This window comes from Acanthaster planci, linkage group LG16, assembly GCF_054643075.1.
Source record: "Acanthaster planci isolate LZ-2023a linkage group LG16, COTS_SCS, whole genome shotgun sequence".
NCBI lineage: Eukaryota > Metazoa > Echinodermata > Asteroidea > Valvatida > Acanthasteridae > Acanthaster > Acanthaster planci.
Window position 1 is genome coordinate 7,911,103 of NC_141792.1, and position 12,641 is coordinate 7,923,743.

Consider the following 12,641-nt stretch of genomic DNA (forward strand, 5'->3'; position numbering starts at 1 on the left):
GAGGAAAAGGAAGACAGTATTTTGCCGGTCTATTGGCAAATTGGCTCCGTGATTCACGAACATACCAAAGTGTTGCAATGGTGAACCAAAAAAGTGCATCCCTTGTTTGGGCTTTGAGCTTCCGGGTAGTCTAATTATTCGCTTGTTTGGGCTTTGAGCCTGCGTGTAGTCTAACGATTTGCAGAAATACCATAAAAAACGAGCATTGGAAAAACCCACCTTCAAATTTCTTGTCTGTACTCAAAAGAAGTGAGATATGCTGCTTCGTTTGAAACGTATTTTACAACTTTCTAGTCTTATCGTCATACGATTTCTCAATGGGGTTTTTCCATATGGCGACAAAAACGCGCATGCGTTTTATCAGAAATTATTTATGATATACTACGTCATGACGGAGGCGTATAAGGGCCCTTGCCCAAAAAAATTGATTATTATGTCGCCGCGGCGAATCGAAAAATAATTTTGCAAGGGGCCCTATTCCCCTTCGTATCGCAGGGATAGAGTATGTATTTTCCTGAATAGGTGCGACGTAGTTAGCATAAGAATAGCAATGTATTCTTTACCAGCATTGCCTGTTATAGGCCTACAGGCATTGAAGTATGACAGTCGGTGTTCCATTCACGCTTTTCGCACGGCGCGACATAATAAAATTTTAAAAGAAGTACTCCCGCTACAGGTCTTAATCCTAGTGCGTCCAGAGAATAATATGGAAGTATTCCCTGATAATAACAATAGTTTTGTATATCGCCTTTAACTAACTTAGATCAAATCGCTTCCCAATATTATTGCTCCTACTCACTGGGCCCATTAAACATTCCCAATGTCATGGGGCGTATACAAACTCGATGCTGCCATTTTGGAGCAAAGCAGCTAAATCAACCACTGTGACAATAACCATCTCTGCCCTCACAGATGCCCAATTGCTCCTGGGTGGAAAGAGGCAATGAGTGACAAAGTGCCTTGCCTAAGGGCACACGCACACACAACCCCAGGCTGGATTCGAACCCGCAACCGGCGGCTTACCCGCCGACTACGAATCCGATGCTCTTATCCACAAGGCTACGGCACTCCACGTGTGATGATGCAGCAGGTATAAGGTACTAGTTAGGCTAGTCTTTGGTAATTAAGTTGCTTCCTTTTTGTTAAAGAGAGCCACGGATGCTACCGAAAACAGTCACCAGACTTCAGCGGCAGTATGTGCTCGTAGCGTTGATTGTTAGTATCGATTCGTCACACGTGTGAAAGGTTTCATTCGTTTAGACTGCACTTTTCTGTCATGAGCGATTTTATTGTAGCAATTGGTGTACAGCCTCCCAAACATTTCTTCATACTTTTATCATGAAAATAATTTTTACAGGTTAAAAGAGAAATACAATTATATTATGTGCGTTATAACAATTCTCTTTTTGTCATAGGGAGATCCAGATTTTAGAGACGTCTGACCGTCTTTGCATGACTCTTTGAAGCTGGATGTTGTCACATCCTGATATCCATCCATACCTTATGATTAATTGTAAGGAGGTGGGCAGGTGAGTGGGCGGCGGGGCAACTGGCCAGAGGTGAGTGGGCGGCGGGGCAATTGGCCAGCAGGGTTGTGGGGGGGGGATTCCCAGGATACGGCGAGTAAACCTGATGAGGCCGGGGGAAAGTTTCACAACAGCTAGGGTGGGGAAATCAGCACGCAGGTCCTGGTGGAACAGCAGACACACGGAGGGCCACAAGTAATGGAGCTGGGCAGCTTTTGTTCTGCTCTCCCTTTTTCTTTAAAATACTGCGTTCTGCACTGGCCAAGTGCTGGGCCCAAGGGCCGCCTGTGAAAGTTGAACAGGCACTGGCCATGCGGTGGGCATGGTCTAGGGCATGCAGTTCAAACACATGTACATCATGTCTAACAAACAGTTCAGGCAAATATGCAGGGCCTGGGTCTATGACAGTTTAAATTTAGCAAAACAAAAATTGAGATATAATGTGTAATTTCAATAATTGAAAACTTTGTTGATAGAGGCTTGTGAAATCCTGTTGAATTAAATTAAATTATACCGCGGGCTTCACTTCAGTCACCCGATGTCGGGATCGCCGCGTTCGTTGTGGATAAACCCTGTGCATGCCAAACAATGCATGTAGCCATTGTTTGGCAAGCACAAGGTTAATCCACTACGAATACAGGCCTTGTTTTCTCCAAATGACGCAATCTACATTCAGCATTTGCATCTGCGCATGAACAAAAAAGGCCCCTTTTAGCTTGTTGTACATGTAGTTGAGCTCTGAAGACAAATGACACCGTGTTCGACTGGATGCTTCCATATTTATTTGAACAGATAAATTCCGAGGAAAGATGTTTTCTTTAAAGGTGCTCTTTAAATTATAAAGTAGCCAAGATTCCAACTTGATTGCCTCTGAGCAGAAAGGGCAATGATATTCGAAGCCCAAGAAGGTTCTTCTATTTTGTTCTGAAGTTTTAGAAATAACGCAACAGTCTGGGAATATACATGTACTTTTCTTTTGGACAAAAACGGTTTTACAGTTTTGAGAGACGCCTATAGTCTTCGAGAGTCGAGAAAAGCTACCCCGCTGAAATGCCTGACTTCACTCCAACAAGAATCTCCAGAGCCTGATTATGCATGGCCTTTAATCAAGTCTGGTGTCCCCAGCCTGTTGTGTAAAAGAAATTTCGTACCCTACGTTTCTTTCCCGTTTTGTTGATTCCACTCGGCGTTTTGAAAGAATGCAGCCTTTTTTTCAAGCGAATCCAGTCATGGAGACGACTGTTACCGATCATCTCACATTACTGCAATAATAATGTATTAATTAATTCGCTCAAAGCTGGTGTTGTTCCTTGGTGCAGAGACTGCGTCATGTATCAACTCAGCTCAACACAGCTCCCGCCGGTGCCTCAACACTCGGATCAAATGCAAACAAACCACTGCTCACGAAAAGAGCGTTGGACAAAAATCACTGGTTTATTAATTTATTGCTCGACTTTATTTTCACGAAACATGTTAGGATAAAAGACGTACATTTCATGAAACGAAACAGCTGCTTACATAGCACTAATTCCCACAACCCCCATTTCGTATGCAAATTACCGTAAAAATCGGACACGCACACTTCAAGAAACATATACAATGTATACGTATGGAACATAGGTGTGTAAAATGAATAGTAGCACTTATCACTTTATACCGTTACGGTGCATCTTTACTTTTTAAATATTCCCGATTTCAACACTCTCTCCGGTATTATGTGATGCAATGAGTTCGCCGACTTTATAGAGGAAGCAACGTCTCAGAATAAAATGCTCATGCTCAATGAAGTCCTCAATGTATAGGCCTACTTTTCGAATTAGGAATTCAATAAACTGGCCTAGGACAACAAAATGACTCATTTTGCGTGATCGCATCACATATCCTGTCCTAAATAAAACAACTTCAGGTTAAATTTTTGTTAAACCTTGAGTACAAGATACCCGGTCAAAGTCCAGCCTTGGACATATAAGTCCAAGCACATGTGGGGCGTAAGTTTGGGGAAATTGTGAACGTCATGATGACGTCATCACAAAGTGAAAATTTTGATACACCTACTAAACCAGGTCTGTTTGACATGATTTCGCCTGGTAGATAGAAACTAAACTATTGTTTTAAAGTGACGTCTTGATAACTTCATCACTGGAATTTTAAATTTAGAATAATTTTCTACAAATTTCCATAGATATGTTTCTTTTACTGCATTTCTTGGCAGTTTTTAATTCTCACCTTGAAACTTCACCGATATTAAACCCTTCATTATAAAATCTATCAAATTTAATTCATCGCGATGACGCCATTAGATTTTGCGTTACAATATTTTTAAAGATATTTTCATATACATGTAGCTCAGTACAGGAAGGAGTACTCACTTAGTGAGTAAAACAAAAGGCAACAAATATCTTGGTGTAAATACACGTATTTACTCCAAGGTGACGTCGGGATTAGTTTATATTTCAGATATGGTGTGAAGTTACAGCGTTGTTTACAATGCCATGTTGTCAACTTCCACGTCATTTCGTCATCAGATGACGAATATGTCATGGTGCAGGGAGATATGCACATTCAGTTGCCGACATAATGATTCTCACAGACGCATAATACAGTCGATTCCCTTTTTTTTGACAGGCAAGACTTAAAAAGACTCACTGGAGCTTTTGGCTCGGCTATTGTCTATACTCCTGACTCAGGGACACAAATTAAAAATACTTGGCAGCTTCATAAATCCAAATCACCTTAGGATAACTTTCTTCACTGCCGTTTTTATGACCGTGTGGTCACAATTTTTCTTCCTCCATGGTTAATTAACGTGAGAAAGCATGTTCCACGCCCTCCATTTTTGAGGGCGTTGAATTCAAACTTTGGTTGTGGGGTATATACACATGTATGTGCATGTATCAACTCAATCCTCCCCAGGATTTAAGCCCCTGCCCCCTTCCCAGGATTAAGCAGCGGTAGTTGCCACACTGCACTGCGGAAAAGGTCTATGTAATTTGTCAAACGCTGCTTGCTGACTACAGTGACCTGCAATGAATGAGGGGTGGGGTGCAGAAAGGTTAACCAGATTATACGAGCAGGGCATGTTGCAAGAGAAAATGGCTGTGGATAGAGTAGGCCTACAGACGTATGACGTCAGTTTGAACCAGGATGTGCAGTGCAAACGAATGGAGTATGCACGCGCATTGGTTCACGCGCTGGTTCTCGCGCTAATGCTTATCTGGTTCGTAAGTGTGACGTCACCAGTTTAAACCATGCCACTGCACATACACTGCACATAGAGTTACATGCATTGATTGCCGTTTGATCGTCCAATGGGAGCCTGCAAATTGTGGCGCGTCCGCCTCTGTGACCAAGTCAACCGGAGACATGCGTACATAACTGTGTGTGTGACGTATTCACTTCAGTACTGTATCAAGTTCGTACATACAGACAGACGCTCCACTGATTGGATGAACACTGAAGTTGCGCATTGACTTCAGGTTCTACAGTTCCACATGACACTACACTTTTTGAACCGGATAACCTTGGCAGTCCTCTTTCAACTGGCGAAGGATTAAGGACTGTTAGGGGTTAAGGTTTTTTAAATAGCTGCAAATCTTTTGGGAGCAAAAGAAGAAACAGGGAGGAGGCACGTCAGCTGTGTCCTACCCCCAATCTACCACCCTGAGGCAAACCATACCAGGCTACCTCACATGTACGTGTAAGTCACTGATCAAGAGCATGGCTTCCCCTGGGTACTGATTATGTGTGAGGTACAAATACATTTTGCCAAATTTAAGTGCCTAAAACAAAAGGGAGTATTTACAAAAGGCCTAAAATAAATTCTACATGGTCTAATAGCGCATTTACTCAAAATTTCCCCTCTAAAATAAATCAATCAATCTTACATGTATATTCAGTGCCCTTCTTTACCATTCTGAACAATTTGAATCGGATCCATTTCAAAATATCTAAGTTCTTTTTCCTTCTATCTGTCTATAGTTAGTGTGAGGTGGTAATATTCAACAAAAAAGCCTTGAGGTGGTTACTCAAATCAGTGAAGTGGTTACTCAAATCAGTGAGGTGGGCCCTCTCAAAGTTGAATAGTCAGGGGAAACCCTTATCAAGAGTATTCATCCAGATCCAAATCAATATCACAATCCCATCTTTATTCCTTTTCCCCATGATGGCAAGAGAATGGAACCACTTGCCAGAACAGATCATTTCGATCCGCATCACAGGAGATGTTAAAACTGTGTTGCAAAGTTATCTGCAGTTGGAATGAGCAACACCCCCCTCCGGTACCGTTCTGAGGGGTGGTCAAGTGGAATAACCATTCGGCAAAATATAACCAGCATAGCTTACATTTTGTAAAATAGAAATTTTTTTATGGGCAGCAGATTTTGACAAACATGTAGTAACAATACGTTTGTAAAAATAGCCTATTTCAAGAATGGCAATAAACACTGTGATAAAACATACAACTGCAGTATTTAGTCGGCAAGAACACCAATACTGGTAAACATGAAAGAAATAATAATATCTTTTGTGAATATTAATCTAGAATTAATTCATGTATTTATAATATGTATCTACATGTATAAATCTAGATCTAGTGATCACATTTTCATTTGTTTACTTTATATACTTTATATCAGCCAGTTACATTACTTACCATGAAAACTCACATTGTTCACACCTCATGTGAGAGACTCAGACCAAGTGATTTCTGTCTCATATGGAGTACACAAGGATCAGATCTCCTCCACATTTTTGGGGGGGGGGCATGAAATTGACGAGGGAGATTTGCTGATATTTAAGAACTTAACACCTGCACGCAAAGGCACAATTTCAGTGATGTATACAGCTTGTGTTATAGAAAAGTAGCATTTTGCATTCTTGGTTGCCATTAAATCTGCGACTCCTTTTTTTCATTTAATTTCTGCCCCTCTCCACACCTTTTTTGACCATCCTTAGCTTTGAACCTGTAATGACACTAAAGATTTCTCTTACCCATTAACCTCTGTACTTTGCCATGACAACCACTGTCCACTAGCGGTCTTCCTCGTTACTTCCCCCGGAATTGCAGCCTGACAAAAGACCCCGCTATCTTGGATCCATAGTGCCCCGCCCAAAATCGTGTATCTTTGCTCCTGTCCTCGAAGCGGATGTAGCGCAATCCTGGTCCGTAGCTAGAGAACACGTGGCTCGCCTACAAAAGTTAGAAAACACGAGAGACAGCCACAAAAATAAAAGTTGACACAAATGGGAAGTTATGTATGATTTACAAATACCAAAGACAGTTAAGCCATTCCTAATGGTCGACAGCCAGTCAGCAGGCCAGTCTTGAACAACTGATAAAGCCCATGGCCTCGCAGAGGCAAAGATCATAACACGGCTCGAGGGCTGTTTGAAAAAAGAAAAGACACAAAATTGTTGAACAAAATCTTTGAAAACTTATAATTTTTCAAAGCTTGTTTAGATTTCCTTACTCAAAGGCTATTCATGAAAAGGAATACATTATAGCTATGTGCTGTGCTGACACTGATAACGTCCCACGTACACCTCTGGCTCAGGACATTTTATCGGCACACATTCTCCTGAGCCAGTCTTAAGCAAAACGTTAAAAGTGGCTCAACACAAACATAGGTTTACTTCCTTTAGATCCCTCTTTACATAATGGTCACAGGCAGTCAACATTCCCACAGATTATGCTCAGAGCTATCAACTTGTCCAACAAGAAAGCACAGTTTAGAGCCATTCTTGGTTGTGATGGAGTTCAAAGAGGCCCGTGACCGCATGGTAAGAGACAAAGCAGGGTTCTGGAACACGCCACAGGCCAACATGAGCTTGGAGAAGTTTGTTTTGGCTCATTTATTTTCTACATGCAGCAGATGGAACATTCTGGGCCAACACTATCACCGTGACCTCACAGACACTAGGAAGTGAAACCAGTGGATGGGCTTGCCTCAAAGAGGAGAGTTGGCAAAGGACCTCCATGCCCCCATCACTCCCCCATCGCCCTCTAGTGCCCCCCCTTGAAACTTTGAAATGTACAAGACCTACATACAAGCCGGAGTTCATCCAACACCGGTGCCCACTGAAAAAAAATCTATACAGCCCGTCTGCCCTCCTTGCCTTGATATTTCACCTTACATATGCCACGGAGTGAAACCAATGAAAGTGCTTGTTGATTTCCAATTTACATAATTTCAACAACTCCAGTCTCTGTCTTTTCCAGGCTGGATCCATTCGGGGGGGGGGGGGAAAGGAACAAAGGCTGCACTACACTAAATAGGTGCTCGCAGAAAAAAAACCCACAAAATTGGACAGAAACAGCACCGCCTGGTGACACTCAGACACAGGTTTGTCAACTGCCTGTGTTTAACTGGAAATTCAAGATAGTGGGCAAGTTTTGTTTCATTTGCACAAATCTCTTAGCCATCTCAACTTTATTATCCCCCTCTCCCCTTAATACTCCCCCCATCAGCCAATCGCCGGGCCAGACTCAGCCTACAAATTGGGAGGGTTTTTGTGAATGAGACTCCCTTGGAAGCCACAAGTCCCAAATACTTGATTTCATTGTCACTAACTTGTGCGATCAAAAAAATCAATGAGCTCACGAGCAGGAATAGACACATATTTAGTGGTATTCACCTCTTCTTCCAAGAGTTTCTTAGAGAGGGTAGCTGCCATCATTTATTCCCTATCCCACCGAGGGGGCGGGGGAACACATTCAATAGACTTGCCACCAGTCATCTTATTAAGCATTTACCTCATTCCAGTCTATCGGGGCCCGCCAATCAGAAGCATACTGCGGGCCAAACGTGAACTCCTCAATGACGCTGTCCGGGTCTCCGCTGCTGTCCCTCAGCAGCTCCACCGTCAACTGATACACGTTACCGCAGTCAGAGCGTGCAGCGAACCTGGACCACGAAAATAAGAAGGGCAACACTGCCACAATCTGTCCGAGCCCAAAACCGGCTGAAATTCTATGTACATGTAGATGCATTTGCCGCAAATTTCTGAAATATTCCCCTTTATGCAGCAGCCACGTAAATCCCCATCGCCCGATTGGTGGGTCATCTTTCACACGTTTAAATATTTGATACAGAGATGTTGTACTGCACGCATGGTAGACACAACCGTGACTTTTCACATGAAGACGGTGCATTGAATAATGTGCCACTCCTCACGCAAACACAAAATTATGGGTGATGTAGTACTGATAAATACAAAACATTGTTCCATCTTCTGCCATACAAAGATTTATACAGGATTTGTATGAAACAAATAATGTACAATGTAGGGTACTTCATGCTTCACAGGATAATCAATCCATCACCTCTCAAAATTACACCTACCTGTATTTTTACAAAAAACCCTTGAATCTAAATAGCACTAGCATCCCTAATGTTTTATCGAATGTGCAGATGTTTGTCTCAGAAATACTAAAGTCCCCACCTACATGTATTAATGGTGACGGACACCAAGTTTAATGGGGCCTGTGAAGCTGTTTCAAGAATATCCTTGAAAAGGACGTTCGAAGAAAACCTTTGTTTTCAATTATGATGTTTTTTTCAGTTTCTGCTTGGTCTTTTTTCAAGGTACATGTATTTTGGTGTCTTTTTCTCAATTTCTATATTCATGAGCAAAACTTTGACATCATCACAGGGAGAAACTGACATTACATTGATATGTGCACAAACATTTGGGACACTGCCAATGTTCTAAATCTCCTTTTCTGTTTTGAGTGATTTAGTGTTGCTTAGATACACGACCTTAGCCAATGAGCAACCCTTTATTAAGAAATTTTTTTCACATGAGCAAATACTGGGTTTACAGTTTGTATAGAAAACTATCATGAAGTGAGAACTGTCTTCCCTATCAAAGCAACAGTGCCCTCAGTTGTCCTAGAAAGCATGGACAATTTTACACTTTTCATGTCACAACTCATAAACATGTGTAACTACACAAGAATATCAAATACCTTCCACACATTAACGAAAGGAACCAGGTTGCATAAAAGTGCACCCAAGAAAAAATCAAACCACCTGGGCTCCTCTTAATCTCACCATTCCGAGACCAATACGTCGGGCTGGGCTTCATCGAGTAAGGCCTCCGAACAGCCCTCTGCCACCAGGTCGATGAGCTGATGGCGTACGCACCACCCATAAGATGTGACAAAGTGGTGTGGGAAACCCTCACTGATGGCCAGTAGCGTCTCGGGCTTGACACCAGAGCCTCCCGAACTAGTTTCCACGAGCCAACCGTGTCCCCCGTTTGACGTGATGATCCAGCCAGCTTCCAGGCCGTCTGTTGAGTGTTGCACAAAGTGTGAGCAAGAGGTGAAGTCAGATGTTAAGAGGGTCCGGACATTCACATTCTCTTAGACAAACTTTGTTTGTGGGGCTTTAGCCTCTTCCCAAAGTATGAAAATGATGGGGCAACCTTCGCAGGGGACCCAAAATTGGCTCATTGAAAACATTTCTGAGAAAGGGTTTCTCATTGGCTTATTGCCATACACTCAAACAACATGGTATCGCCAAAGAAAAGGAAATTGGCACCTTGCCAAAATTTTGGCTTTTTGATTTGTGCACAAACCAATTTAACACTGAGGCTTTCATCCCGGAATGACATCAGATTGCACATGAATATGGAAATTGTCACTCATATTATAAACCCAAAGGGCAAAAAATAGCACTATAGAAACAAAAAAAGCTTGAAAATAACGTTGACTGATGGTGCACACTGGTGCAGTTTCAAGAATTTGAAATAAAAATGCAGTGCAACTCAACACTCCCATGGGAAGGAGGCCACACCGGCGATATTTTTAATTTTTTATCCCGGATCAGTTGACAGGTGACACCCTGGTCTGAAAAAAGTGTTTTCTTAGTAACTGTTTCAATTTTTTCACCATTAACTTTGTCTTTTCAGGACATCTTATGGAAAGAATTCCATATCCAGACGCTGCTTGATACCCTGTGCACAAACCCTACATGTATGAGACTGGTCGGAAAAATGCTGTTTCTAGGTGAATACCTTAATATTTGAAGTGCTATAAATTTGACTTCTTTGGACATTTTATTGGGAGTAATTGCAGAAGGCCCTGGCCACTCTAAAAAAAAGACCATTGGAATGACTGGCTACATGGGTACAAGGTGAAAATCCCTTTGGAAGTGTGGCACTTTGACCTCTACATAACATGTACCTGGCTATGAGGTTGATCGTGCGGGGTGGCGGGTTATTCTGCTGAATTTCTGCAATTGAGCTCATTGCTTTGAGATGGCTAAAACAGGTCACCATAGGGAAAAATGAGTGGTGTCCGATATGAAATTCTTTCCCATACTATGGCTTTCTGAGAGATGAGGGAAAATAACAGTGATTTTCATGTAAGGATGCCCTTGATCTGGAAGGTTAGAATTCACCCCACAACATGGACAACTTGATAGTTGAGGAAAAGAAAGTGAACCACAAAGAGAGTAAGTACAGGAACAATGCCGAGAGAGGAATGAGAACAGGAGGCGGAGAAATTCAAGATATGGTGCAAAATTTGGCTATTTAAAGACCCCCGACTGCGCTTAACCTGTTAACACCCTGTGCACAAGTCATTAAAACTTAAATGTTTTGTAAGTAAAATAGCCTACTATGATATTTGTGTTGGCCAATAGTTTTCCAAAAGCATTAAGCCAGTCCTGCTCCGAACCTACTACGAGTCCCACATACAGACAACACTTGATGCAACTGTGCACAAACCTACCCGCCTATGAGACTTGTCTGAAAAAACCTAAGTGGTAAATGCTTCCTAATTTTCTATGCTAAAGTTGGAACTTTCTGATGGTTCTTTTAACATTTTAAGGGAAATCACTGCTCTTTCCCCTAGCCTAGTAGTAACACTTAGCTATTGCCAGATCATGACCAAACGATTCGTAAGGTCATGCTAACAATTATCATAACACCTCACCCACAGATTCTGTATCTTTGGCCGAAAGTGTGTCATGTGACACCTCCCATTTTCCTATATTTAAACCTGTATCACCGCTTCAGAACCATGCAGCCTCATTCTGAAAAAGAACTATACCTGTAGCAACCAAAGAACTATAGCAACGAAAGCATAGGTGTGTATTTCAGCTCATAGCGAACAACATTGGTTAATGAACGTATTCAAATGTTGCTGTTCTGCTCGGAATTCTTAATTTCAATTTGATGAATGTAAACTCCAGTTTGGAGTTTCATTATTGATTTTTAAGCTTAAATTCTGCAGAATCTGTGGGGAGCTGTTATAAAACAAATACTGACAGCTTTATCTTGGTACAGTAAAACTACCTGTGCAATTTGTAGCCTCCCTCGGTGATCCATGGAACATTCTATTTTCCCAAGGCAAAGGGAAAATAGAATGCTCCATGGGTCACCGAGGGAGGCTAGTTTTACTAAACCACTCGAAGCAGTCAATATTATTACTAATAAGGAGGAAGGTTTTTCCTCCAGTTAAAGTCATTATTAAAATGTTAATGTAAAGACCATGAAGATGGCTCGAAAATACAGGGTCAAGGGTCAGACGGCATAGAGGGCAGACGTATTCAGATATTGGGCGTGTTCCTTTGCAAAAGGTGAAGACACAAACCTTTCCCACTTGGGTTCTTGATGAGGTTTCTCGAGTAGGGACACTTGAAGTAGAATTCCCTCCAATCTTCCGGGTAATGCGGTGCCATATATTTCTCAATAAATCGCCCGGTCCTCTGGCACATCTTCCGCCACAGCCCCTGGCTTTGCACCACGTCCCTCCACGCGCGGCAAACCAGGGCGCAGTTTAACAGCCAGTTTGGCGGCACAAACGACAGAACTGCCGTCAGGACTTCGTGGGGAATAACGTCCATGGTGATCTTGACAGATTCGTCGGGTTCAAGTGCCATAGTGGTACTGCCCGCGTAAGCTTTTGGGGTCTTCCTTGAAGCTAGCTTGACGGCTTTGTCACTTTTGCTTCCCGCTAAACCCGCCCGACGTCAATGACCGGCCTAGATCCCTTACGGTCCGCGCTTGTTTAACGTTTGCACATTGGAGGCGCGGCCTACAGGTTGCACAACACCAAATACGCGCCCATAGGAAATAGTGCAAAATCGGACCGAAATAGCGCCGCCT

General features: G+C 42.4%; 1 protein-coding gene across 1 annotated transcript; it reads right to left on the reverse strand.

Annotated features, from left to right (window-relative positions):
* Positions 1-2,941: 2,941 nt before the first annotated feature.
* Positions 2,942-12,547, reverse strand: LOC110986569 (F-box only protein 6-like). The gene is made up of 4 exons (XM_022248534.2): positions 12,127-12,547; positions 9,578-9,818; positions 8,278-8,428; positions 2,942-6,714 (listed from the first exon to the last, which is right to left on the reverse strand). Exons 1-4 carry the CDS (start codon positions 12,413-12,415, stop codon positions 6,571-6,573), a joined length of 825 nt encoding a protein of 274 aa, XP_022104226.2. The 5' UTR covers positions 12,416-12,547; the 3' UTR covers positions 2,942-6,570.
* Between the last annotated feature and the right edge of the window lie 94 nt (positions 12,548-12,641).

Bases quoted from the DNA above. Each gene is read 5' to 3' on its own strand.
- LOC110986569 (XM_022248534.2), bottom strand. From the start codon at position 12,415: ATGGCACTTGAACCCGACGAATCTGTCAAGATCACCATGGACGTTATT. The intron at 9,819-12,126 runs GTTTGTGTCTTC...AACACTCAACAG, and splicing joins CAAGAACCCAAGTGGGAAAG to ACGGCCTGGAAGCTGGCTGG. The intron at 6,715-8,277 runs GTAAATGCTTAA...TAACTTTTGTAG, and splicing joins CCCCGATAGACTGGAATGAG to GCGAGCCACGTGTTCTCTAG.